Below are 25,110 nucleotides of genomic sequence, written 5' to 3'. Positions count from 1 at the left end.
ACAGTCATCTGTTGTGTCATGGAATGATACACTGACAACTGTGTTGTCTCTGAATTATACCTCAAGAAAGCTTATGTTTTCAAAGAACAGACCCAGACTTAAGAAACTGTATTCATATCCCTGGAGTCAGGACTCACATTCAGCAAGACGGACATGTTAACATACCAAAATCGTCCTCCCTGGCCAGCAGTCCCCACTGCCGCCTGGCCTCACATCTCTGCCCTTCTCTAGATAAACGGCTTCAGGAACTCTCCAGCATCCAGCAGGTAAAAGGTTAAAAATGGCCATCAGGGTCCTCTTGGGCCAGCTAAGGTGGGCTGGGCTTCCTCCGGTGTCACACCAGTAAAGTGATAGGGATAATTCAGCCTGCTCTAACCCTGTTGAAGGCCAACTAAGCTACTGGCAGATCTGTTTCATTTAGACGGCATTCTCTCACCAGTGAGGAAACCTGATTCTCAGGAAGGAGGGACAGCCAAAATGTCTTGGGTTTTAGAATGGCTTGTGGCTTGTCAAAGACCTCAGTGGAGGACCGGCTCGTTAGAATACCCATGGCTTAGGCTAGAAAGATGGCTCAGTGGTTAAGGCACTTATCTGCAAAGCCTCATGATCTGGGTCCAATTCCCCAGCACTCATGTAAAGCCAGATGTACAAAGTGATCCATTCATCTGGAGTTCATTTGCAGTGCCAAGAAGGTATATCCATCCATATTCATTCTCTCTCTCTCTTTCTGTCTCTCTTTCCTTGCAAAAATACATAAATAAAAATAATAATACCCGTGGCTTTAACATATTATAGGGAAGTAAAAACAAAAGGGCTCCTAAGGGAGGCAAAAATGAAGATTTGGTTGAGAAACACTGGTGTATCTGGAAGAATCTGATAACAGAGAAAGCAGTGACATTACAGCTCCAAGCCCTGGACTTGAGGGTGCAATTCCCCCTGGGGCATTCAGTAGGCTACAGGTGCATGGGAAAGTAGGAAGTGTGAGACTTGGTGGCTTATGTGAAGGACAGAAATGCACCCCTTCTTAAGAAAGCCAGCTTCTCTTTCTTTCTCTCTCCCTCTCTCTCTCTCTCTCTCTCTCTCTCTCTCCCTCCCTCCCTCAGTTCACCAAGGACACAAGGACACAAGGACCCCTGGAAGCCACCCAGCTAATAAGCCTGGGCTATATCTAGGCAAATATGGCTGCAGCCAGGCCAGCAAACTGGGGTCTGTGGAGAGATGAGCAGAAACCCAAGATGCCGCTTTCCCTCCTCCTCTCGCTCTCCGTCCCTCTCCGGAGCCCGCAGCGGCGGCAGAATGGCACACAGCATATCCATTCGTGCTTTCCAGTGGGTGTTAAGTAATGAAGACAACTTCCAAACGAGAAGAAATTAAACGCCGGAGCTGAGTCGCCCTGCTTCGTGTCAGGCTTAGCGCAGCCCGCGCCTCCTCGGCAAAGCTCACTCTGTATGCTGATCCATGATGACAATGCTGTAATTGTTCTCTCCGTCTTCCCCCCGATATTTCATAACAACGTGAAGTGGGAGTCGCGAAGGTCAGTCCTTCCAGAGAAGGCACTTTGTTCTGATTGTCCTTTTTGGAATAGTTGGCTTCCATTTGCCAGGCTGTTCCGTACCCATACGCGTTGGTGGCACAGGCTGGTGTTGTTAAAAATAAAATAAAACAAATTTTTTTTTCTTTTTATTTTTTAAAAAAATGCTATACTATCTAGTCGGGGTGGAATATTCTGACTTGCTGAATGGTCCCATGTTACAGTCTGTCTACGTCAAGAATATATCACAGGCACAGATAAATGCTCCTCCCAAGCCTTCTAGTCCTGTAGTACAAACTGCCAGCCACTACTGCTAGGACCAGAGAAGTTAGGTAATAGACATATTTGTCATATTTCCTGGGAAGACTACACTGATGCTCTGGGTAGATGAGAAGTGAAATTTCCTAGGACTTTTGGTGAGGACAGTCACAAAGCTATACTAAAACCTCTCTGAGGGCAGAGGTGATGTCTCTGGGTATAAAAGTCTCTGTCATGTCTTCATGAGCCCCTGACTTCAGAACCCCAGCACATAATGTAAAAACCCACATGTGGCAAGTGTCGATGATGCCAGCCATGCCTAGAGGTAAGATGTGAGGTAGAGATAGGACAACCCCCAGAAGTTTGTGGAAACTAGTCTAGCCAAAAAATAAGCAGTGGGGGGCGGGGGGGGGGCTTGCCTGCAAACCCAAAGGACCCAGGTTCGATTCCTCAGGACCCATGCATGTAAGGACTCTGATGCATCCCCCCCCTCTTTCTCTCCCTGCCTATTTTTCTCTCTCTCTCTCCCTGCCTATTTCTCTCTCTCCCTCTCTCTCTCTCTCTCTCTCAAATAAATAAAAAATATTTTTATAAACAGTAGTGGTGAACAATATGACTCTGATGCACCCCCCCTCTCTCTTTCTCTCCCTGCCTATTTCTCTCTCTCTCTCTCTCTCCCTCCCTTTCTCTCCCTGCCTATTTCTCCCTCTCTCTCTCTCTCTCTCTCTCTCTCTCTCAAATAAATAAAAAATATTTTTATAAACAGTAGTGGTGAACAATATGAGATCTTGCCACAAAAGAGGTGGAAGATAAAGGATGGCACCCAGAAGTTGTCCTCTGGACCTCAACACGAATGCTGTGACACACACAGGCACGCGCTGTGGCACACTCACATACGTACAAGCTTTCTCTGAGTTCATTCTGAAAGCTTGCCATAGATAGCAAGTACGGATCACTGCCCGCGTGATGCAGCGTGTGACGGGGCACTAAGAAGGGCTTGGTGGCGGCAGCATCTGGAGGCCCAAGCAGAGATGCCTTGACATGTTCAGGGTGCCCACAGGACCCTGGAGAACATCAACTCACCTCCTGGGCCTCAGCTGCCAGGTCAGTCTCATGGACTCAGTTCCTGTCTGCCCGAAGATAGGACTCTATTCTACTGGATTGTGATTTTTCTCTCTGCCCTCATATATTTGAAGACAGATTTCAGGAACCAATGGATTATCCCGGGGGCATTTGGGTACTCAGGAGGTTGGAAGTCTGCACGCTCAGATAAGGAGAGGAGTAGTGGCATTATAATTCACCGCCTGTGAGATGCTGGGCAAATGTGCCTCTTCGTGTCTGGGTGGGGTTGAATTTGGTAACTCCACCAAAAAAAAAAAAAAAAGCACCATAAAAGAGGGCAATGTAGCCCACTCAGTCTGTGTCAGAGAGCAGCTCTGTACCTAATGCTGAGGGCAAGATAGTTGCTAAGGAACCATTGAGATGCAAATGAATTGGCAAATACTTAGCAGCAAGATATCAGAACAGGGTGGGGAGGGGATGCTCTGAGCAAGTTAGTCAGGTGAGTGAAAGGAAAATTACTTTCTCCTGATTGGGAAAAGGAAACCAACGGTTTTCATGCAGAGCAGCAGCATTGTGCTACTGTGTTTTATGGGTGGGGGGGCATCTGTTCTTTTTCTGCTTGGCTGGGAGTACAGGAAAGTTGGAACCAATAGCAGGGAACTTGGAAAAGCACACAGACTCTCCTCTAAGCAGATTTTCAGCCCTGCTCTCTCATTTGAGAAAGAGACATCTAAGGTAAAAAAGGATGTAGTCTGCGAAGGACTTTGAAGATCTGCCAGCTTAGACAAGTTTCAAAACCTAGGGGGAAGAAAAATGAAAAGCTTGTAGAAAATTATGAAAATTATATTCTACTGACATGAAATGGAATTCTGGGTAAGACTTAGCCATGACTAACAATGGTAGGAAAGAGGGAAAATGAGTCATCTCCCTATACCTGTGAGTTTTCCTCTCTTCCAGTCTTGCCCTCCCTGAGTGTGCTGGTTTGAATATAAAATGCTCCCCATAAACTCATGTGTTTGAATACTTTATATCTCCAGCTGGGGGTGCTGTTCTGGAAGGTTGTGGAATCTTTTCTAGGTGGAGTCTTGCTTTAGGAAGTGTGTCACTTTTGGGCAGCCCTTGGAATATTACAGCTTAGCCCTGTTTTGTTGGTTCATTCTCGGTCTCTTTCTCTCTCTCTCTCAATCTCTCCCTCTGTCTCCCTGCTTATGTGATGATGTGACACTGGCTTCCTTTTCCCGCCATGCTTCCCTGGCCATAATGGACTCTACCCTTCAGAATTATAAGCAAAATTAAACCCTCATACATAAGTTGCTTCTGGTCAGGTGTTTTGTCCCAGCAATAATAAAGTAACGGATACACAGAGCATATGCAAGGTGATGATGATCTGGTGTGTATACTGGAACCTGGAAGGTTGCAATAAGGTGTCACAACTCCTAGCCATTTATTTTTAATCTTGCTCTTCCTTCAGAATCAAGATGAGATACCCAAGCCTTAAAATCACTTTGCCTTTAGCCCAATACCGCTTCCCTCCAACCATTAATCACTGCATTTGATTACAATGTACAGAACTCGTCAGGAAAGAAGCGGCATGCCCTGCTGTCTCTAGACCTCCACTCCAGGGTTTTTACTTTTTTTTTTTTTAATTTAAATCACCTTCCATTTCCCTAGCTTTTCCCTTGTCTTCAAACAAGACATCACAGTTAGAGCCACCTCTTTCTGGCCTCCAGGGACCATGTCCTCTATACCACGCTCCATAATCCAGTCACTCTGGGGACACTGCATGTGTGTGGTGAATGGCTGCCTTCCTTGTCCTCACTTCTGTTACTTTTCATACCAGGTCCCTAACATTTTTGTGAGAAACCTGTTCCCCCTCTTTCCAGGCAAAGGAGCTGACGTGGATCACGTGGCATCGTCTCACCCCCACCAACTCCATGGATAGGTTGCCTTGTGACCCAAAGCTGATCGGTGACAGCATACCTACCATACAGCCTGGTTCATGGAGAGGTTCAAAAACGAAGAACTCGTGAGAGTGATAACTTGTTTCTGCCAAAGTTTCAGGAGGATGTGAGTTTGAAGTCGCCAGGAATCACATGAGCCTCTCACAGAAGAGTCTGAACTGGGATGAAATCAACACGGAGGACTCTACACTGACTTGTCTCCATTAGTTCCTGTGGGTCCATTCCTTACTATTTCCTTTGACCCATTTCTGTGCCTGAGAAAACCAAATTCTATAAACTACATTCACCAGTCTTTGATGGGCCCCGTCTTCTTGAGTCCTCCTAATGTGCGGTGTTGACAGCGGATGAGGAGAAAGAGCTCAGTGATGGTAACACCCTCCGCCACACATACACTTTGGGCCACAGCTACAAACCTGTCTGTGTCTAGCTGCTTTTAGGAGCCCCTCTCCATGCTTAGGTTCTGGCCAGGTCCTGATGGTCCTGGGGTAGAAAATGGCCTCCTACTGAGGCCACTAGCATGACTGAGCCCCCAAAAGTAAAGGCAGGAATGTTCTTAAGTCGGCCCTTACAACCTCCCCCTTTCCAGAGATCAAAGAATGATCTGACTTATTTATCTCTTGCCTAAAGGAGTTCCCTAGACCTGTTTTGCCATGAACAACTTGAGTCCCTTCCCTGGAAGGAGTTCTCCTCTCCTAGAATTTAAATTCGATCCTGACATTGTGATTTGTCAAGCTCAGCCCCCAAAACTTAGCATCACTGCTGGCCTCTCCTTGAGGCACCCCCTAGCCCAGACCAATCAGCCCTCACTCTGGCTCAGCTGAGCCTGAAGTTGAAACCCACCTCAATAAAGTTACAAATAGACCCTCACCAGGGAGCAAGCTCTCTCTTAGCTGGCCAGTCATCCCACTGCAGCTTCCGGGTCCAAGTAAGTCTCCCTCTGCCTCAGCCCAGACAGACAGACAAGGGGAGAAACGCCTCCATCCGGCTCCTACTCCCGCACGGGCTCACCCCCTTGTCTTCCACAAGGCATGAGCTTTCTGTACTTTCTCCTCTTTTCTTTTAAATCTATTTTATTTTTTTAAATTTATTTTTTATTTATTTGAGAGCAACAGAGAGAGAAAGAGGCAGTGAAAGTGGGCATGCCAGAGTCTCCAGCCACTGCAAACCAACTCCAGATGCGTGCGCCCCCTTGTGCACCTGGCTGATGTGGATCCTGGGGAGTCGAGCCTCGAACCAGGGTCCTTGGGCTTCACAGGCAAGCGCTTAACCACTAAGCCATCTCTCCAGCCCTTAAATCTATTTTCAGATCTCTTCCAGGCCCACCACATGGGCTCTCATATCATGAAGGGGCATCCATCTCCCTTCCCTTGGTTTTAGACTCTCCTTAATAAATGTAGTAATTTCATAATTATCCTCCTCGCTCTGGTTTGCCCAATTCTTTGGTTAAATACAAACACATACTTAGGGTTTAGGGTTTGAAGACTTTCTTGAACTCCAACACCCCGTTACACTGCTACCATCAGATCCTGGCTCCATCTATAGCCTCACTGATTCTCTTAACCTTATGCATCTCTCCATAAAGAGTTTCCACATTCAACTCTCCTCGGATTACTCTTTGTGAGTGATGTCTGTTTAGTGCCAGGATCTTGGTCTGTGACACAGAGCTAAGGAGTGAAAAGAGGCCCCTGGGTAGGATCATGACTCTAGTCTCAAATGGCCTAGTAATAACAAGTGCCCCTAGCATTAGTTTGTCTCTAGTTACAGTCCAGTAGCTGTCACTACAACCAAACCGTGTGGCTGGTAGGTAAAGCCTTTGGTTGAAAGCCCTGAATGTCCAACTTCCTGAGAAAGAGTGGGAATAGCTACCATGTTAGAAATCACACTCAGATTAGACTCTGAGCTCTCTGACAATGTTCTGCTCCACCACCAAGAAGCATCCCGCTTCCTCTTTCCTTCTCTCCACCCCCATCTCTCCCTCTTTCGCTCTCTCCTCTCACACACACGCACACGGACCATCTCTGCAGAGCACACATATATTGTCTGAGTATATCTTCCTATCTCACACACACAAGCACACACTGTTTCTGTCTTCTCTCTCTCTGTCTCTCATTCTTATACACAGTCACATAAGCACATTTGATCTGTCTCTTTGTTCCCTCCCCCCTTCCTCACATACACACACTCACACTTACGTACACACTGTAGCTTTCTCTCACACAAGCACGTGCTGTGTCTTTGTTTCTCTCTCCTCCTACCCCACAAACACACACTCCTTCCCTTTAGAAGAACGACCGAATGACCTATGACCCTCTCCTCTAGTCTTTCCCAGCAGCTGACATAGAACCACCCCCCCCATCCACCTGTGGCCCTCAAATGTCCTCTTTCAGCCTGCAGTTTGCGAGGCTCTGCCTCCCCTGCCAGTCTGCTCATCAGCGAGCTCCTTGAAGCGACGGCTGTCTTCTTCATCTTTGTGTTTCCAGTTCTGGAAACAACATTTCTTACACAGATGCTCAACACATGTGTTCGGAATGAGTCCCCTGAGACCGCTGGCTGTCCGGCAAAGTGGACCACTCTCTGTGACCACTCCCCTCTTGACCCTTACAGAATGTGGGCTCTCAAGTCTGGGAAGAGCACAGCCTTCGCATGACATTCTGAGGACAGGACACATCACCTGCTAAAGCAGCCTCTTCTATCTTTCAGCTGGACTGGACAGAACTTCAGTGAAGCCAGAGTTTATTCCCCAGGCACAACAGGTGTAATCCTGCCTGCAGGGCTGCCCTTCAAACATCACCTCTTTCTGCCCTCCACTACCCCAGGCTGCTCAAGCCTACACTCCCAATCACATTGTCTCCCTGTTCCCTTTACAGTTGTCCTGAAATTACTCTATTCACTGTTCATCTTCTTTTAAAATATGTTTTTAAATTTATTTGCAGAGAGAGAGAGGAAAAAAATGGGTGTGCTAAGGCCTCTATCCTCTGCAAATCTCCAGATGCATGTGTCACTTTGTGCACCCAGCTTTACATGGGTACTGGGGAAGGCTTTGCAAGCAAGTGCCTTAACCATTGAACCATCTCTCCAGCCCCACTATTCATCTTATTTTTTACAAGCATTCAGCTTTATTTCTTATGTTTTTTTAAATTTTTTATTAACTAGTTTTGTATTTGGCAAATGCAATCAGTTTGGTACCATTATTAGGCTCATCCGTGACCTACCCCCTCCCCATTGGCCCCTCCTTGTTGAGGTATATGGGTCGTGCATTGTGGAGTTAGCCCACAGTTGTGGGTAAGATACATGTCTCTGCATATCGTGACCTAACATGTGGATCTGACATTCTTTCCGCCCCCTCTTCCGCAAAATTTCCCTGAGCCATGTTGGGTTCATTTCTGGTCTGCTTCAGTGATGAGGTGTTGGGGGCCTCTTGGGTTTTGGATCTCTGATTTGGTAGGAGTTGATTTTTCTCTGTGTTGGTCTCCTTCCCCTTGCGCTGGTACCCAGTTCACCAGGAAAACAGCACCCTTGCTTGTTTCACCAATTTTTCTTAGTTTCAGCCAGGGACCCTTTTGAGGTATGATGAGGTGGCTCCACTATTCATCTTCTTGATGACTAACTGTCCCCAAGTTGTCAGGCCAATCCCACAGCTGGAACCTCCACTCTACGGACACCATCGAGCACACAGATGTTTGTTAAATGTTGGATTCACAAAATAGCGCATCACATCCGCATGCCGATCCCAGCCATCTTCTTCTACTTTCTACTTGTCCCTACATCAGTTTTCCTCTTAATACTTCTAGGACATTCAAGCTACCAACTGTCACACAGTAAGTCAGACTCCAAACGCAGAGGCTGTAGGCAATGGCATTCATTTTGTTCAGGAAGTTGTGATGGGGCTTTCGAGGAAAGTGTGTCCGTCCCCCGCCGGCCCTTGGAAAAAGCACCAGTGGCTGAAAGGCAGGGCTGCAGCCAGGTAAAGGGCCCTCATCCGTGTTCAGCCTCCGATGCTGCCTGTGAGCTGGGACTGAAGCTGGGGCTGTGCTTCAGATAAGCACGCGGCCCTCCCTGTCACCTGCGTTTCATTATGGCATGACAGCTGGGTCACAAGGGCATACGTCCCAGGAGAGCCAGGCAAAAACTCTATCTTCCTTTATGAGCACTCCCCCAAAGCTGTATACAGCATCACATGGGACATACTCTTTTGTTGTTGTTGTTAATTTTATTTATTTGAGAGCAACAGACACAGAGAGAAAGACAGATAGAGGGAGAGAGAGAATGGGCGCGCCAGGGCTTCCAGCCTCTGCAAACGAACTCCAGACGCATGCGCCCCCTTGTGCATCTGGCTAACGTGGGACCTGGGGAACCGAGCCTCGAACCGGGGTCCTTAGCTTCACAGGCAAGCGCTTAACTGCTAAGCCATCTCTCCAGCCCTAGGACATACTCTTTTCACTGCCGTCATAGTGAATGGCAGGGCCGCCCCATACTCTTTAGGAGAAACTAGGCCCGACGTTTGATGTGGAAGGGTCAAAAACTTGCAGACGTGTTTTAAAACGCTGTGCAGAAATGATTCCGATATAAGGGTTCTGCGGCTCTTTCCTTTCTTTTCATGCATTAAGTCAATTCACACTATTGACCCTTCCCGGGTGCCAAGTGCTGGGGATACCAAGACCACTGAAAGAGCATCTCACCCTACAAGAGCTCACAGAGCCGTGGAATGGTCACAGCCCCAGAGGCACACAAAGTGGGAGGCCAGGCTCTTCTAGATGGAGAGGAAGAAAAAATGCACGCCCTGCGCATGTGCGGGTGGTCACGTGGCATCCACGTGAAGGAGCACCTGGAGGCCGGAGGGTCTCGCATGAGTCCTGCAGGTGCTGCAGAAACAGCCAGGGATTCATTCACACGTGTGATGTGAACAGGATAAAACTGGGTGCCGAGTACGCAAAGTCTGTTCTGGGCAGTGACTTCCTAACCCCTGGCACTTCCCCCCAAAACTCAGCCAAGTGAACAGTGATACCAACCCTGAGGCTTAAATGTTCTCCCCCTAGCACCACATCCTCAACAGGGCTGGGAACACCCTGGAGGTAGGCGGGCGGGGGGGGGGGGGTTCAGTCCTGTGACCATGACCTCAGAGGCAGAAAGCCAGGAAGAACAGCAAAGTTTTGGAGCCAGAACTCATGCACGCATGACCTCCTGTCACCTGCTTTCCTTACAACATGGTAGCTGGGTCACAAGGGTATTCATCCCAGGAGACGGGGCGGGGGGGAGAAAGAGAGGGAGAGGAGGAGAGAAGCAGAGAGGGAGAGAAAGAGAGAGAGCGCGCACACCAAGCAGAAGCTCTATGGTCTTCTGTAAAAGCACCTGGAAAGAGGTCCCTTCTCCTTCCCCAAGCTCACCTCCCAGCTTCAGCTTCGTGTCAATGAGCGAGACAAGGGCAAAGGTCTGATGCCGATGTGCTGGAAAAACAGCACAGGGGAAAGAAGAGAACAATCAACCGCAGGACCCAGCTGCCGCTCACAGATAACGCACCGCTGTCTGCTGCCACTGCCCACGAAGCTGCCTGCAATTACTCCCCTTCCTCCTACCTGGTCCACTCCAGAGTCACAGTCCCCAAGGGAGACATGCCACTGTCCAGTGAGGCCAGCCTGCTGAAGGCCTTTGTCTCCTCCCTCGGTTCCTCCCACAGTCAGAGCTAACATTAAGTCCCACACCTCCCTCCCTCCCAAACAATGGAAATCAATCCACAGCTGGCCAGAGGGGTGGGGACAGTCAGGTGCTCAGGGAGCAGCAGGCCCAGGCTGAGACCCCAGGGGAAGAAGCCAGGTGCCACCTACAGAGGGCGCCTAGGAGCCCTGCACAGTACCCTGAACACCCCACCCCCTTCCCCATCACTGCTCCCTCACCAAAGCCAGGCACTCAAGCCACCTGAGCGCCACCATCCACAGAAGACAAGGGCCAAAGGACAATCAGTGTGCTGGTAGAAGCCAGTGGCGACCCTGGCGCGGAAGGGAGAGGAGTGTGCCAGCAGGAAACTGCAAATCCAGGGTGCGGTACAGCTGGGTGCGGTGACCATAGGCAAGATGCACGTGTGGACATTGGAGGGGGGCTGTCTGGTACCTTGGGAGGCACCGAGCAGGCTAAGGAGTAAACAGCTCGTGATTTAGACGTGCGAGTCACACATAAGCAACGTTCAATGGGAAAGGTTCCGCACTAGGAGGGGAGACGCAGAGAATTTAACAAACAGGTTCAGATGTCAGCTCCCAGGTCGTTAACCTCTGCAAGCCTCAGCTCCCTTAGCTGCTCCCCGGGGATCCCATGCTTCCGCACTGAGGCGTTAACGTCCATGCACAGTTCAACTGCCCTATGAGCAGGTGGCAACATGGTCCAGTCCCGGCTTTAGCACTGCTGGGCAGGAAGGTTCCTGGAAAGTCTGTCCCCTGTCTGAACCTTGTCTGCAATTCTCCTTCCACCATGTTGAGAGTCCGCAGAAGAAGAGCCAAGTCCTTTTCTATTTCTCTCAAGCTTACGCAGCCCCAGGATCAATCCAGAGACCTTCAAAGCTAGTGCTGGGTAATAGTCTTGGGCCCCCCACTCCACCTCGCTTGCTGTCCTGCTGGCCACCTGCCTCTGCCCATTTCTCTGCTCATTATCACCTCCGCTGGGAGACGGAAAAGCAGGGCAAGGAGGTTAAATTCAAATCAGACATTTTGTCACTTGCTGCCAGCGCAGGCAGGAGGGGAAGAGACGAGAGACATGCAGGGCCTCAGGTGCAATCTACGGGTAGAAATGAGCCCTGGTTAATTCTTAGGAAACGTCCTAGGTGTTTCCACATGGGCCCAGCCCTGCTACAGAGAACTCTGGGCGGGCCTTCTAAGAGTGACCTCTGCAAGCAGCTGCGAATGATGCTGTCTGCAGCTGCTGGGGGTTCACCCGAGCTGGGGAAAGAGCTACGCCGGTGACGGTGCTCCAAATGTAGCCATCTCCTCCTGGCCTTTTGTTCCCGTTTGCAAGTGTGTCATCCTGAGGTTCCAGGTGCCAACCAGGTCAGGACAGTGCTGTGGAGGGCCCAGAGTTTCAGCTACAGCATGCTCCCCCAGCCAGCACTCTAGGCAGCTGAGTAAGATGGTCACCCCCCACAGAACACCACAGCAGAATGAAGTGTGCCCGCAACAATGCGTCCACACTGTCACCTTGACTGGATTTCTAGTCACCTAGGAGATCGGTGTGACACACCCTGGATGTGTCTATTCGGATCTTTCCAGAGAGGATTCCTGGACGGGAGAAGATCCACACTGAATGGGAGTGGAACTATTTCCCGGGGGCTCTGGCATAGTGAAAGGGAGGAAGAGGGAAAGCCGACGCCAGCGCCTGCACCCGCCCTCCCTGCCTGCTCTCCATCATGATGCGAACCGCTCCACCCAGCCTTCCCCTAAAGTGGACCAACTGCTCTAAAACTATGAGCAAAAGAGACCTTTCCTGCTCTCAGCTGCGTGGGTCCATTATTTTGGTCACAGCAACACGACAGGGAACACAGAACTCATCTGCCAGGCTGTGGAAATGAAACCTCATTAACCAAGTTAGAGGTAGACTTGACAGCCAGGGTCAACTGAGGGGCAATGAGGATGACGATCTCACACTGCTTGCATTATACCTACACAGGTATAACGGCGCTGGCCAGCAGAGGTCCCCAAAGCATGGCCTTCCTCATCTGGGCTGAAAGGCTAAAACCCTCTTCTTTTGCATGTGTACATGTATGTGTATGGTGTGTGTATGTTTGTGTGTGGTGTAAAGCATGTGTGTGGTATATGGTATATGTGTGTGTGTGGTGTATGGTGTGGGTGTGTGTGGTGCATGGTGTGGGTGTGTGTGGTGCATGGTGTGGGTGTGGTGTATGGTATGTGTGTATGGTTTATGGTGTGTGTGGTTGTGTGTGTATGTGTGTGGTGTATGGTGTGTGTGTGTGGTGTATGGTGTGGGGGGGGCACAAATGTGGGCATATGTAGGCCAGAGGTGGAGTTTAGGGATACTTCTCACTCTCCACCTTATCCTTTGAGGCAGAATCTCTCACTCAACCTAAAGCTCACAGAATTGACTAGAATGGCTAGTGAGCTCCTTTCAGGTAAGCTCTTGGGATGGGAACCCAGCAGGGCAAATAATTTATCCACTGAGACATTTCCTTAGCCGACCCTCACCCCCAAGCCCTTCTTAATGATGGCCAACCTCCTCCTCATCAGTGTAGGATACCTGAAAATCAGATGCCTGGACCCCAGACCACCTGTGAGGATCCACACCCTGTTCTGAAATCCCCAGGGGTCACCTTGCCTCAGAAGAGACTTTATCTATCATCATCAATGACCCCCCCCCACATCCACACCACTGTTTTAATCCAACAGCATGTCCATGTCTGACTCCAAACTTCTGCTACTCTCTACATAAAGCTTTCTCCCAGCCTGACTCAACAATCAGGAAACTGAGGCACAGGGAGAGGTAGAGGGAGTGTAATCATGCCATGGCTGCGTCCTGGGCCTCGGATCAAATGGAACATGTTTTCCCATCGGCAAAGAGCACACCTGCTGTCCGGCAAGCCTCCCTAAATGGTGTGTCCCCTGCTAGTTGACACGCACAGGAGTGACCAACAGAAACCAGCAAGGCACTTCTAGGACATCAGACGTCTGGGGCATCTTTGATGGGGCAGGTGACCCTGAGCTGTTCATTCAGTATCCCTCTCAGCATTGACCCAAGGGGCCCCGCCTGCAGCAGCAATCGAAATGGAATCTGCACGTAGAGCTAAGGAATTTCGCATGCAAAATTTTTCTTTTAAATATGAAATCCCTCCCAAGGCATTACTTTATTATTATAGCAATTTCCTCAGAAGGGCAGACATCCAATGCTCTGTTTCTCCACCATCTTTGGAGACATGGAAATCTAATAGAAATATTCAGGCTGCTTAAGTGGCTAGTGCAGAAGAGGGAGAAATAAAGAGAGCTCTTCCAAAGAGCACCAGACGCCCAGAGTCCAGGTGAGGAATGTGCTCGAGATGATCAAGTAGGGACAGGCAAGGACACTCACGTCCTCACAATGCGTAACGTGCCCAGACCAGCACCTCCAGGGACACAAGCCCGCTTATCGTTTCTTCTTGGGCAGGAAGAAGAGCAAAGATGCTGGTCCTCCTACTGGATTCCCGGTCTCCAGCCCTGCCTCTCTGTGTGTAATAAGGGTGAGAGGCAGGTGAAGGGCTGGAAGGGTCCCCCACTAGTGCCTGCTCCTCAGTGTTGAGACACTTCCCTCCTCGCTTCTCAAAAACCACAGAAACTGGAGTTCCCCCTTGGATATGGAAGGGCCCATTGGTCACTGGCTTAGATGGCACCAGAACTCTTGGATACACACTGAACCTCCTTTATCCAAAGCCTGCAAAAGGATGAGATGGCATGGGGAAAAATAAAAAGACTCCAGAACCTTCCAGGTATACACCTTTAATCCCAGCACTCTTGAGGCCAAGACAGGAGGATCACCATGAGTTTGAGGCCACCATGGATTATATAGTGAATTCCAGGTCAGACTGGCCTCAGTGAGATCCTACCTAAATAGAAAGAAAGAAAAAAAGAAAGAGAGAGAGAGGGAGGGAGGGAGGAAAGAAAGAAAAAAAAAGGAAGGAAGGAAGGAAGGAAGAAAGACTTTAGAACTTAACTGCCTGAGTAAAAACCCACACTCTGCCTCTTAGTAGCCATGTGGCCTCATCAAATGACTTAAGTGCTGAGTACCTCAGGCTTCTCATTTGAAACATGGAAGATGGCTTAATAAGAATAATACTTAATTGATATATTTTTGTACAGGTCAAATGAAGCCACATATATATAAAGCTCCAACTCCCAACAGCAATTTCCAGGTGGTACTGGGCCATCTGCCTCTGAATCACAGGGCCCCTTGCTAAAAATGCAGGTGTTCGGACCATTCCAGCCTGGTTCAGACCAAGCAGCCGTGTGCAGAACCATTCTGCCAGCGTTCCCAAGAATCACCTGCAGCAGGATCTCCTGGGAAGCCCACGAAACCTACAAACATCCAAGACCCATCCAAACCTGCTGAAGTGACCTCCAGAGCCTGTGGCAGGTACACGCAAGTTTCTGAACATCGGAGAACCATGGCTTACAATGAAAGCGCCCACTTTCATCCTTCAAAGTTGTCTCCACGGGCTGGAGGGATGGCTTAGTGGCTAAGGCGCTTGCCTGTGAAGCCTAGGAACCCATGTTCTACTCTCCACGTCCCACATAAGCCAGACGCACATGGTGGCACAAGCACACAAGCCTGCACATGTACACGAGGTGGCACATGAGTTCAAATGCAATGGCTCGAGGCCCTGGCATGCCAAGTCGCTCTGGCATGCACTTCCTCTGCTCTTTTGCTCATTTAAAAAATTACAAAGTTGTTTCTACCTCTTCCCCAGCCAGCAAAACACTGGTATGTCACTCCTGAATCTTAGTGCCACTAAGATATATATATACCTTTCATTTTAGTAACATCTCTTTCTTTCTAAGCGAGTACAAAGTATGTCCTTATAATGAATGTGACTTGTCCCAGCTCCTAAGGGTTGGAATAAGTGATTCTCATGACTCACTTGCAGGGCAAGACTATGGTCAGATGAAGGCAAAAAGACAGAGGGCATGCTCGGATCCTGAGGTCAGTCCCCACTCCAAGTTGATTACAGCCCCAGACCAATGGCCTCTCACAACCCTGTAATTCCTTCCTTCACCACAAGGTCATGTGACATTTATCCAGACAACAAGTGGTTTCTGACAAATATGGGGTCCACATGCTAGGTTCAAAGAAAGGAACCATGGTGCTATCTCTCCGGCAGTCCCTGAAGGCAACCTTCTTCTTTGGTCCAATTAGTTTTATCAAAAATGTCTTCCTGGTGCTGGAGAGATGGCTTAGCAGGTTAAGGAACTTGCCTGCAAAGCCTAAGGACCCAGTTTGACTCTCCAGATCTCATGTAACCTAGATGCACAAAGGTGAGGCAATCGCAAGCTCGCACATGCCCACTAGGTGGCACAAGCATCTGGAGGTCGATTTCAGTGGCTAAGACCCTGTTGAGCCAATTGTCTCTCGTTCTCTCTCCTCTCTCTCAACTGGAAATTTTTTTAAGTTAAGTTCTCTTGGTAATGAGTGGTCAGGGCTCAGTTCTCCGTTGACAAAAGGCAGGGGGTGGCCCAGAGCAAAACCGCGAGACCCAGCGCATCAAGGGCATCACCAGCTGCCAGGAGCTCTGCTCCACCAACCCAAAAGGTTGGCGGGCACACTACAGGTGTTTCCAGGACTTTGGCCCTACTTCATTAGCATGCCAATAGCGGCTTGAGGGGTAACCTTCCACAAACACCAACAGTGATCTTTTCACAAGGCATAGAAAATAAAGGCAGCTAACAGATAAAATTTTCCCAAATTCACCTTCCTTTACCCAGACACATTCTTTTGTGGCCTTGGAACTTGAACCCAGGGCCCTGCAACTTGCTAGACAAGTGTTCTACCAGTGCCTCACATTCCAAACCATTTTCCAAGGCTTTTCTTTCTTTCTTTCTTTCTTTCTTTTTTTTTTTTTTTTACATCTGTGGCATCTAGTACTGCTTGTAGACTTAAATTATGCTCACGAACACCCAAAGCAGATGCACTCTCAACAAATAAATATTTATTTTTTAAAAAAAATGCAGAAGCAGGACTGGAGAGACTGCTCAGTGGTTAAGGTGCTTGTCTGCAAAAGCCAGTGATCTGGGTTCATTTCCTCAGTCCCCACATAAAGCCAGATGCACAAAGTGACATATGCATCTGGCGTTTCTTTGCAGCTGGAAGCTCTAGCATGCCAATTCTCTCTATCTCTCTCTCTCTTCTTCTTTTTCCTCTTCTTCTCTCTTTCCCTTGCCCTCTCTCTCTCTTTTTCTCTGTCTGCTTACAAATAAGTGAATAAATAAAAAATTTTAAATACAGTAACAGCTTACCAGTGCCTTGTTTGGTGGTCTGCTGAAGACACGTGGGCTTAACTTAGGGTTTTCTATCATAAGCCTGTGGTGGAGAGTTAGCAGCGTGTAAAGTATCTGCAGGGGCATCCAGTGCTCTAGTATTTCAAGGAGCATAGTAACTCAGTCATTTGCTAACCCACCAGCAGTCAATCACCAGACCCTGATGAATCAGGCACTCAAACACATGTGGCCATTCAAGGGTCTCCATGCCCAACACCTTCACTCTGGGCCACAGCAAAGATAAGTCTCCTGTTGGGGTAGAGATTCTGGCCAGCCAATAAGTGTCCCACAAACTGAGGCCACCTGTAGGTGCACAGTGATCATATGGACATGGGACGAGACATTAGCAATTCTGGGTGCTGTCCTCAAAGGACCACCAGGCTTGGCCCAGCCATGCACTAACTTGAGGACGAATGTTTTCTGCAAGCCCATCGTGTTCCTATTGCTGAGCGGGCACCCCGAGGGCACCTCCGGCCCCCAGATCCTGTCTCTGAGCATCAGCCACTTGCCTCCACTGCCTTTCTTGCTTCCTTCCACCTCAGCCAGGATGAAAAGACAGACGCTTGAAGAAGCAGTTGCTTTGTCAAGAAACTGAGGAAATAGGTCTGGGTCTTGGCTCCAGAAAGCCAGATGTGGGAACACCTCTGCCTTCCCAGCCTCTCTTGGACTCAGGAAGCCCCAGTGAGCTTTTTGTCTGCTCTGTGCCCTCCCACCCAGAGCAGAACTGGGTGGGGAGGAGGCAGACAGAAGGGGAGCCCTCTTTCAGTCTGAAGCCCCTCCACCCCCACCCAGCCTCTGACAACCAGCTCTTTCACTTAGACACACCCACCCACCCACCCTCCCTCCATCTCCTCCACCCAGGTCATGTAAGGACCTATTTTCCTCTGGCCACATGTCCCCATCTAGCTCATGATTACCGCTGTTCATTTGTCCCTGCCCTGGCCTGAGCTGGGGACCAACCTAGAACACCCCCCCCCACACACACACACACAGCCACCCCAGGGAGCAGAAGACCTACAAGTGTCTGAAACCCAGCAAGGAGAGACACTCCTGGCCCCTGCATAGTTGGAGAGAGCCATGCTATCCCTGTTCATTGATTTACTCTTCTGATAATTATTCCCGCACTCATCACAAACCCGAGTGATGCTGGGCCCAGCCCCGCCAGGCCAGCAGGAAAGCTGCCGGCGGGGTGTGGAGATGAGCAAATGAACCTGCCTGTTGTCATTCGAGGACAGGAGTGAATGGTGCGCTCTACCCGTGCGCCCTGAGCAGGGATGGAGGCGAGGCGCTGCTTGAATATCTGCTGAATGTGGCATTTCTTTTAACCCTTGATGAGGAGGTGATTTTTTCTTTTTAGCCCACAAAATAAAGCTTGCGTGCCAAGAGAATGGCAAAGTTTACCCCGTCCCCCAACCCCCAGCCCGTGCACACAGAGAAGAGGGGCCAAAGCTCCGAGGTGGACTGAGCCAGCCAGCCAGCTTGAGTGACCTGGCCCTGCATGCCAGGCTGAGCGCCCACACAATGGCACTGACGAGCAGCTTCCACGGCCGGCCGTCGCTCCAGCCAAGCGGGCAAGCCAAAAAAAAAAAAAAAAAAAAAAAAAAATCCAGGGGTCTCGGAAGGAATCCGGCTGCATCCTGATGTCTGGTTTATTCCCACGCATTTGCTCTGCAAAATTTCACTCGTTTATGTCTGTCCTCTGCCTCACCCGCGGGAACTCAAAGCCAAAAATCAGACTCCCTGAAGTGGTCACCTATTTGGTCTGAGACCAAATCCCTGACCCTCTGGAGGCGCGGTGAGTTGTGGGTCACCCCAGCCTCCGAGCCAGCAGCGAGACACCGCCGCCCCAGCATACAAAGTCCCCTTTTTTTTTCCCCAACGGAGTGTAGCAAACGCTCGCTCTCGCCGGGCTTTGTTGCGTTGCGGGCTGTGGAGTGTTGTATCTATCGCCACGCTGTTCCTTCTACTTCAACTGCTTCAGCACGTGCCTGCCTCTCCGGGTAAGTCAGAAATCAGGCGTCCTGAACTGGGGTACGGATCGCACATTAGGCGCACTGGCCACACCATGCACCAAGCCAGACCGTGCATGTTCCAAAAGGCACCCCTCCCCTCTCGAAAAAGACCATCAGCAGGGCAGGGCGACGGCAGACTCGGGACCAACAAAAAAAGGCCACCTTTGGGAAAGCAAGCGAGAGCTTTCTAGGTATTAACCGCCGAGCGCCGCGCAGTTCCCCAGAACCAACGCAGGCCGGGGCGGCCTTCGCCACCAGCTCCAGCATCGTAGCTGCCACTCAAATAAATACCCCAGCCCCGCTTGGAGAAGGGAAGTGCTTTCGGGGGAGAGAGGCACTGGATTAGTGGTGGTTTTTTTTCTTTTTTTCTTCTTTTTTTTTTTTTTCTTTTCTTTTCTTTTTTGGCTGAGAGTTTCAACTGAGCGAGTCAGTTTGGGGGGAAAAACCAGAAACCCAGCGAAGCATCGAGTTCCTCACATTGGAAACGCAGCGCAGCATTCAGGAGCTGCAACCTTTCCACGAGCCGCCCCCTCCACTGAGTCTTCCCCACTCGCGGGACAAAGTGGGGCTGCGAGACGAGCCCCCCCAGAGTCGCTTCCTCGCTGGCAACTCTTAACTCCGCGCTCCCTCCCTTCCTCCCGGCGGAGCTGCGTTCTGGAAGGTGGCTGCGGCTCTGGGAAGAATAGGGAAGGGGGGGGCGAAGGAAGGGGGCGGGAGGCGGGGTGCCAGGCAGGGATTTCCCACGGGGATTCGCGGGCGCCCCAGTGCGCCAGGCGCTTTTTCACCCGGGAGTGTGTTTTCCCCCGGCCACCAGCCGGAGGCATAGCGGCGGCTGAGAAGGCAGAGAAAAAGTACCGCTGCCCGCGGGCTCGCAGCGCCCGGTCACCTCTCCGTGGGGACTCTCGGACGAGTTTGGGCAGGACCAACACTCCCCCAAGTCCACTCCAGTTCCAAAAGTCAAGAAAGGTGTCCACCTCGCTCCTAACGATCGTAGAATGCTGCCCACGCAACTGTTCTCCCCAGGATGCGGCCAATGGACCCCTTTTGCACCCCCTCACTCCCAGGCGAGCAGCCACACCTGCGAGGTGCCAGGGACGGGTTTCCCGGATCCCCGCGCGCACAGCGCTCTTGCCCGCCGTGCCCAGAGTCTGGGACGGAGCCTGGATGAGCACGAGCGAGCGAGCGAGCTAGCGAGGGAGCGAACTGGTGAGAGCGAGGTGGCGCGCGACCGCTCGCCAGCGCATCCACGCCCGGGATAGTAAGGTGCCCGCATTCCAGGAGCCCGATGACCCAAGGCGGCACCCCCCCCCTTTTTTTTTCTTCTCCCCAGCGTCCAGCTCCACCCGGGAGCTTGCACCGCAATGCAGCGGGACCCGCGTTCTCCGAGCCGGAGATGACGGGTAATCGGGCTTGCCAGGGTGCGCCGGGGCGTGGGAGCCGCGGGACTCTGGCGAAGCAGCCCGCGGGGGACGCGCCACCCCAGCCCCGCGCGCTAGGTGGTGGCTAAAGGCTACGGGACAGCGTTGACCTCCGGTTCCGGGAAGGGGATGGGTGTGGGTGCGGATCTGGAGGAACATCTGGAGGGACCCCTCGAGCCGCGGAGTCACGGCGGACCACCACCACCCCCCCCCACCGGCCACCACCACCATCACCACCATCACCACCACCCCAACCCCCAGGCGGCAGCCACCAACTTGGCGCGGCGGAGGGTCCGCTTACCTTCCATCGCGGCCGCGGCGGACGCCAGGAGCAGCAGCAGCAGCAGGCCATCCAGGGCCATCTCCGGCCCGCGGCTCCCGGGCCGAATGCGAGCCGAGGCGGCCGCGCTGGGGCGAGTGCGCTCCCGGCCGGGGGCTTCTCCGTATCCTTTCGCGCTCGGGCCGGCGGGACCGGACTCCCCGGAGCGCGGCGTGGGCGTGGGCGGGAGTGTGCGCGCGTGGGGCGGTGCGGGCGCGCGTGGATGTGGGTGTGCATGTGTGTGTGTGTGTTTATGGGAGGAGGTGGGTGTGTGCGAGCGAGCGAGCGTGCGTGCGTGTGGGTGTGTGTCTGTGTGTGTGTGTGTGTGTGTGTGTGTATGCGAAAGAGGAGGACGAGCGAGCCTGGGAGAGCGCGCGAGAGCGTGTGCGTCCCGGGTGTCACATTGCCGGGCGACGGCGGAGCCTACGACGGGAGCACGGACCGAGCGCGGCCAGACTGACGCGGGGAGGGAGCGGGATTCCCCCCCACCGCCGCCGCCGCCGCCGCCGCCGACACCACCATCAGCTCGCTAGCTCTCTCCACCCCTAACACCTCCCGTCCAATCAAGGAATCAAACCTGCAAAATTCCCTCATCCAATCAGGCGCGAGCACCTCCTTACGCTGGCATTGTTAGTTTAAGAAAAACTTTTGCCGGCGACGAGGTGCGGGAGGGCTGCGAAGGCGCTAGGAGAGGTCCGCGCGCCCCCTCGTGGTGCTCTCGGAGAACCGCAGCAGGAAGGGGGCTCAACCTGGGAGTCAAGGGGAGGACCCTTGTTCGTACTGTGTACAGCCCACCCAAACCTGGAGGAGTGATTTCAATGACCCATTTGTCTCTTATTTACCTTCTCAGCGACGGAGGTACCCCGGAGACCCTCTGTAGTGTGATTCCTCTCAACCACGCTTAGTTTGTCGGGGTTTTTTTTTTCCAATAATAATAAAAGAATTTATTATTGTGTATACTACTTAAAAATTAGCTGAAAAGGGGGGCTGGAGAGATGGCTCAACTGTTAAAAGTTGCTTGCTTGCAAAGCCGAGTGGCTCAGGTTCAATTCCCCAGGGCCCACATAAAGCCAGATGTATAAACTGGTTCATGCATCTGGAAGTCCTTTGCACTGGCAAGAGGCCCTGGTTCAGGTTTTGTTATTTTTTTAATTGTGGGTCTCCACTTAGCCAAATAGGGTCTCTATTCTTTTCTGATATTTTAACATTTTTAGAATTTTATTTTATTTATTAATTCATTTATTTGAGAGGGGACATGTTATAAAGGGAGAGGAGAGAATGTGCGTGCCAGGGCCTCTAGCCACTGCAAACGAACTCCCGACTCTACCTTGTGCCTCTGGTTTTACGTGGGTCCTGGGGAATTGAACCATGGTCCTTAACCACTGAGCAATCTCTCCAGCCCTTCTTTTCAATTTTTGTTCACTCTACCATCCTCAGCGCCTAGAAAATGCCTGACCTGTATAGTACGTATCTTTTGAGTGAGGAGGCAGACTTAGAACACCTGTGGCCACTGCTCTGTGGAACCCAGGAAGTCCAGCATGCCTCCTGTGATTCTCCAAAAACCTCTTCCCAGCTCAATCTTTATTTTTATTTTTATTTTTTTGTTCATTTTTATTTATTTATTTGACAGTGACAAACAGAGAGAGAAAGGCAGAGAGAGAGAGAGAGAGAGAGAGAATGGCCCACCCGGGGCCTCTAGCCACTGCAAATGAACTCCAGAGGCATGCAACCCCTTGTGCATCTGGCTAACGTGGGTGCTAGGGAATCGAGCTTCGAACCGGGGTCCTTAGGCTTCACAGGCAAGTGCTTAACCACTAAACCATCTCTCCAGCCCTTCCCAGCTCATTCTTGTCTGCCCACAGCCTTAATGGAAAGACCCTGAGTTGCACAGCCAGCTATGGAAAAGCGGAGAACGCAATGAGTTGGCCCAGGACTATGCAGGGTGAGAAGCCAGAAGAAGGCACATTGTTGTGAGCTAGGCCTGGAGGTGAGTGGGAAAGGCCGGCTTCCGCAGGTACAGGTGGACAGGGTATTGAAAGCAGAAGTGATTCTCTCTGGTTCAAACCTTGTTTTGTTGTCTCTGGAGAGGGTCTGAGTTCTCTATGCTCACACACCTTGAGGCTTGTCCACGGTTGTGTGGGAGACATGTTCCTATCTCCATCCTACACCAGGCTTTCTACAGGTGAGTCACCTGAGGACAGAGGCACAGTTGACCTGCCCAGGAGCTGTTAAACAGCCCCGAAGGTTCTTCTTTCAGGACGTTAAGTCAGTTCCCAAGTGAGTGTGATCAGTCTCTGCTGGGACTGCTTCTCACCCAGCTCTGCCCGGCACATGCCTCCCCATCCTGACAACTCCTTTCCTCCCAACCTCTTCCCCCACCCTCCATGTACCCTGCCTCATAACCTGAAGGGAACATCTCCTACTGATGTCCCTGTCCCTCCATAGCACCAACTGTGTCCTGAAGTCTCTAGAACAAGTTGATGTCACCCAGAGCAATAGTCTATATCCTCCTGGACCCAAGGGTTGGCACTCTCTGACATCCATGGTTCATCTGCAGCGCTGGCTCTAATTTCCAGAGTCCCATTTCCCTTTTAACCCTTGTGCCCCTTCTTATTGCTGCCCTTTTATCTCTTCAGCTCTGTGGCGGTTTGAATAGATGGCCCCCAATATACTCAGTTTTTATTTGTTTGTAGCTTACATCTGCAGCCACCTGGCTGGAGGCAGTGTTACTGGGTGGATCTTAAGGTGTGGTGGTGGGTTTCAGATTTCAATCTAAAGATATGCAAAGTGCGCCTAGCTGGAGTTCCTGAAGTGTGCTGTGCTGTGTGGCTGTTGGCTTGTGCTTCTCTTTCTCTGCTTGGTCCTGTGAAGGCAGGCCAGCTTCTTCTGCCATTATGGAACTTCCCCTGGATCTGTAAGCTTCAATAAATATCCCTTCCTCCATAACTGTGCCTGGTCTGGAAGTTCATCTCAGCCAACCTGAAACTGTCTGCTGCAAGCTCACTAAAGAAGGGTCCCCCAAGCTCTTTCCTTGAAGCTTCTCCTCCCGTCCTTTGGTTCACGGTCAGCTCCTTGATAACTCCACCTGTTCTTTTGCCTCCAGCCAAGCCAAAGGATGGGTGGATGGGGGCAAGCGGATGATATTCAAGCTATTTCCTCAAAGTCCATTACACCAGTCTCTTGAGAGGCACACCCAGCCAAGTCTTGTCTCCCACATCCTCCACTTTATTACCCCTGCCCCAAGCCCATGAGGCTATCTCAGTTCTAGGTCACACTGTCTTTTCCTGGACAACTGAAGAGATGCATGTGCCACTTTGTGCATCTGGCTTTACATGGGCACTGGTGAATCAAACCCAGGACATTAGGCTTTGCATGCAAGCATCTTAGCAACTGATCCACCTCTCCAGCCCCCTCTGAACATTTCTTCCAGCTTAATCTTTCCCAAACTGAGCTTGATCTTTTCTCTTCCCAGCACTGCAGCGTCATGGCTCCTCACTGTCAGTGGAGAAAAAGACAGGTCACTCTGGCGTGGCCTTAAGATTTCAGTTCAACATGCCTGGAGCTACTTTCTCCGCACAGTTTCTGCTAGTTCTACTCTGGACCCGCCCTGCTCAGCCAGCTTGACCCCTCCCTCACTGACTCCACACCCACACCCCAGCTAGTCCTGAACTCACCCACGTATGCAAGAAATATTCCCTGAGTACCAATTACATGCCTGACCGGCCCTGAAGTGGACTGGGGATACCACAGTGGACATAGATCTTACTGAATTGTGGAGGGATGATAATAAGCAAACAGGCAAGGGTTTGCCAGGCTGTGAGGACTCGGGAGAAAGAAATTAGGTGTCTGCTAAGAAGCTGGAAATAACAGCCACTGATTGAGCACTTGTTGCATGCAAGCATGGATTAGGTGTTTACTTGCAGAACCAAAATGACTTGAACCATATTTCCTACCTCCCATTTCTACTCAGGTCCCTCTCTCCCCGAAGCCTTCTCCACTGTCCCTCTGCTTGTCTCCCTCACCTATACCATCCTGTTGGATCTTGTGTGAGAACTAAGTGTCTCTTTTAGATCTGGCTAGAGATAAGACTGGACATTATCCAGTTCTGAAATGTCACACCTGGAAGGTTTCTTGGAGCCCACCAAGTACAGATACCAGGAAGAAAACCCTGTGAAAATCTTTCCACCTGTGCCAGGACCACCAACTGGGTGCTCTGAAAACACGTCCCCTTGGCCTGAGCCTTTGAAGAGTTTCAATCAATATTGGTGATTAGGAAGGGCCTGGAGGCTTGGCCCAGGCATTTATTTTTTTTTTCAATTTATATAAATGTATATTTTTCACATAGGTTATAGTCTTATATCCCTTCACCCCAACCTCCATTTCCCTGAGGGCCCTCCTCAGTAAGGTCCCTGGCCTTTACTGTGGGGTATTTAGGGCCTCCATGAGTCTGGTGGTAGGAACTGTGCCCCAGGTTATGTCTTCCCACTCTGTAGCTCGTACAGTCTTCGTGTCTCTCTTCAGCAACAGGCCTTGAGCCAGGGTGGGAATGTTACAGT

At 50.9% G+C, this 25,110-nt stretch overlaps 1 protein-coding gene across 1 annotated transcript in view; it reads right to left on the bottom strand.

Moving 5' to 3' along the window:
- Ephb1 (EPH receptor B1) overlaps positions 1 to 20,609 on the bottom strand; it is a 504,317-nt gene extending 483,708 nt beyond the window's left edge. Inside the window, exon 1 of the mRNA XM_004664344.2 lies at positions 20,537 to 20,609. Within this exon, the coding sequence (XP_004664401.2) occupies positions 20,537 to 20,597 (61 nt within the window). The 5' untranslated portion in view covers positions 20,598 to 20,609. The remainder of the gene's footprint in view (positions 1 to 20,536) is intronic.
- Positions 20,610 to 25,110: the final 4,501 nt, after the last annotated feature.

This window comes from Jaculus jaculus, chromosome 17 (assembly GCF_020740685.1).
Source record: "Jaculus jaculus isolate mJacJac1 chromosome 17, mJacJac1.mat.Y.cur, whole genome shotgun sequence".
NCBI classification, from domain to species: Eukaryota; Metazoa; Chordata; class Mammalia; order Rodentia; family Dipodidae; genus Jaculus; species Jaculus jaculus.
The sequence above is the reverse complement of the archived record's forward strand: the minus strand, read 5'-3'. Positions and strand labels throughout refer to the sequence as shown.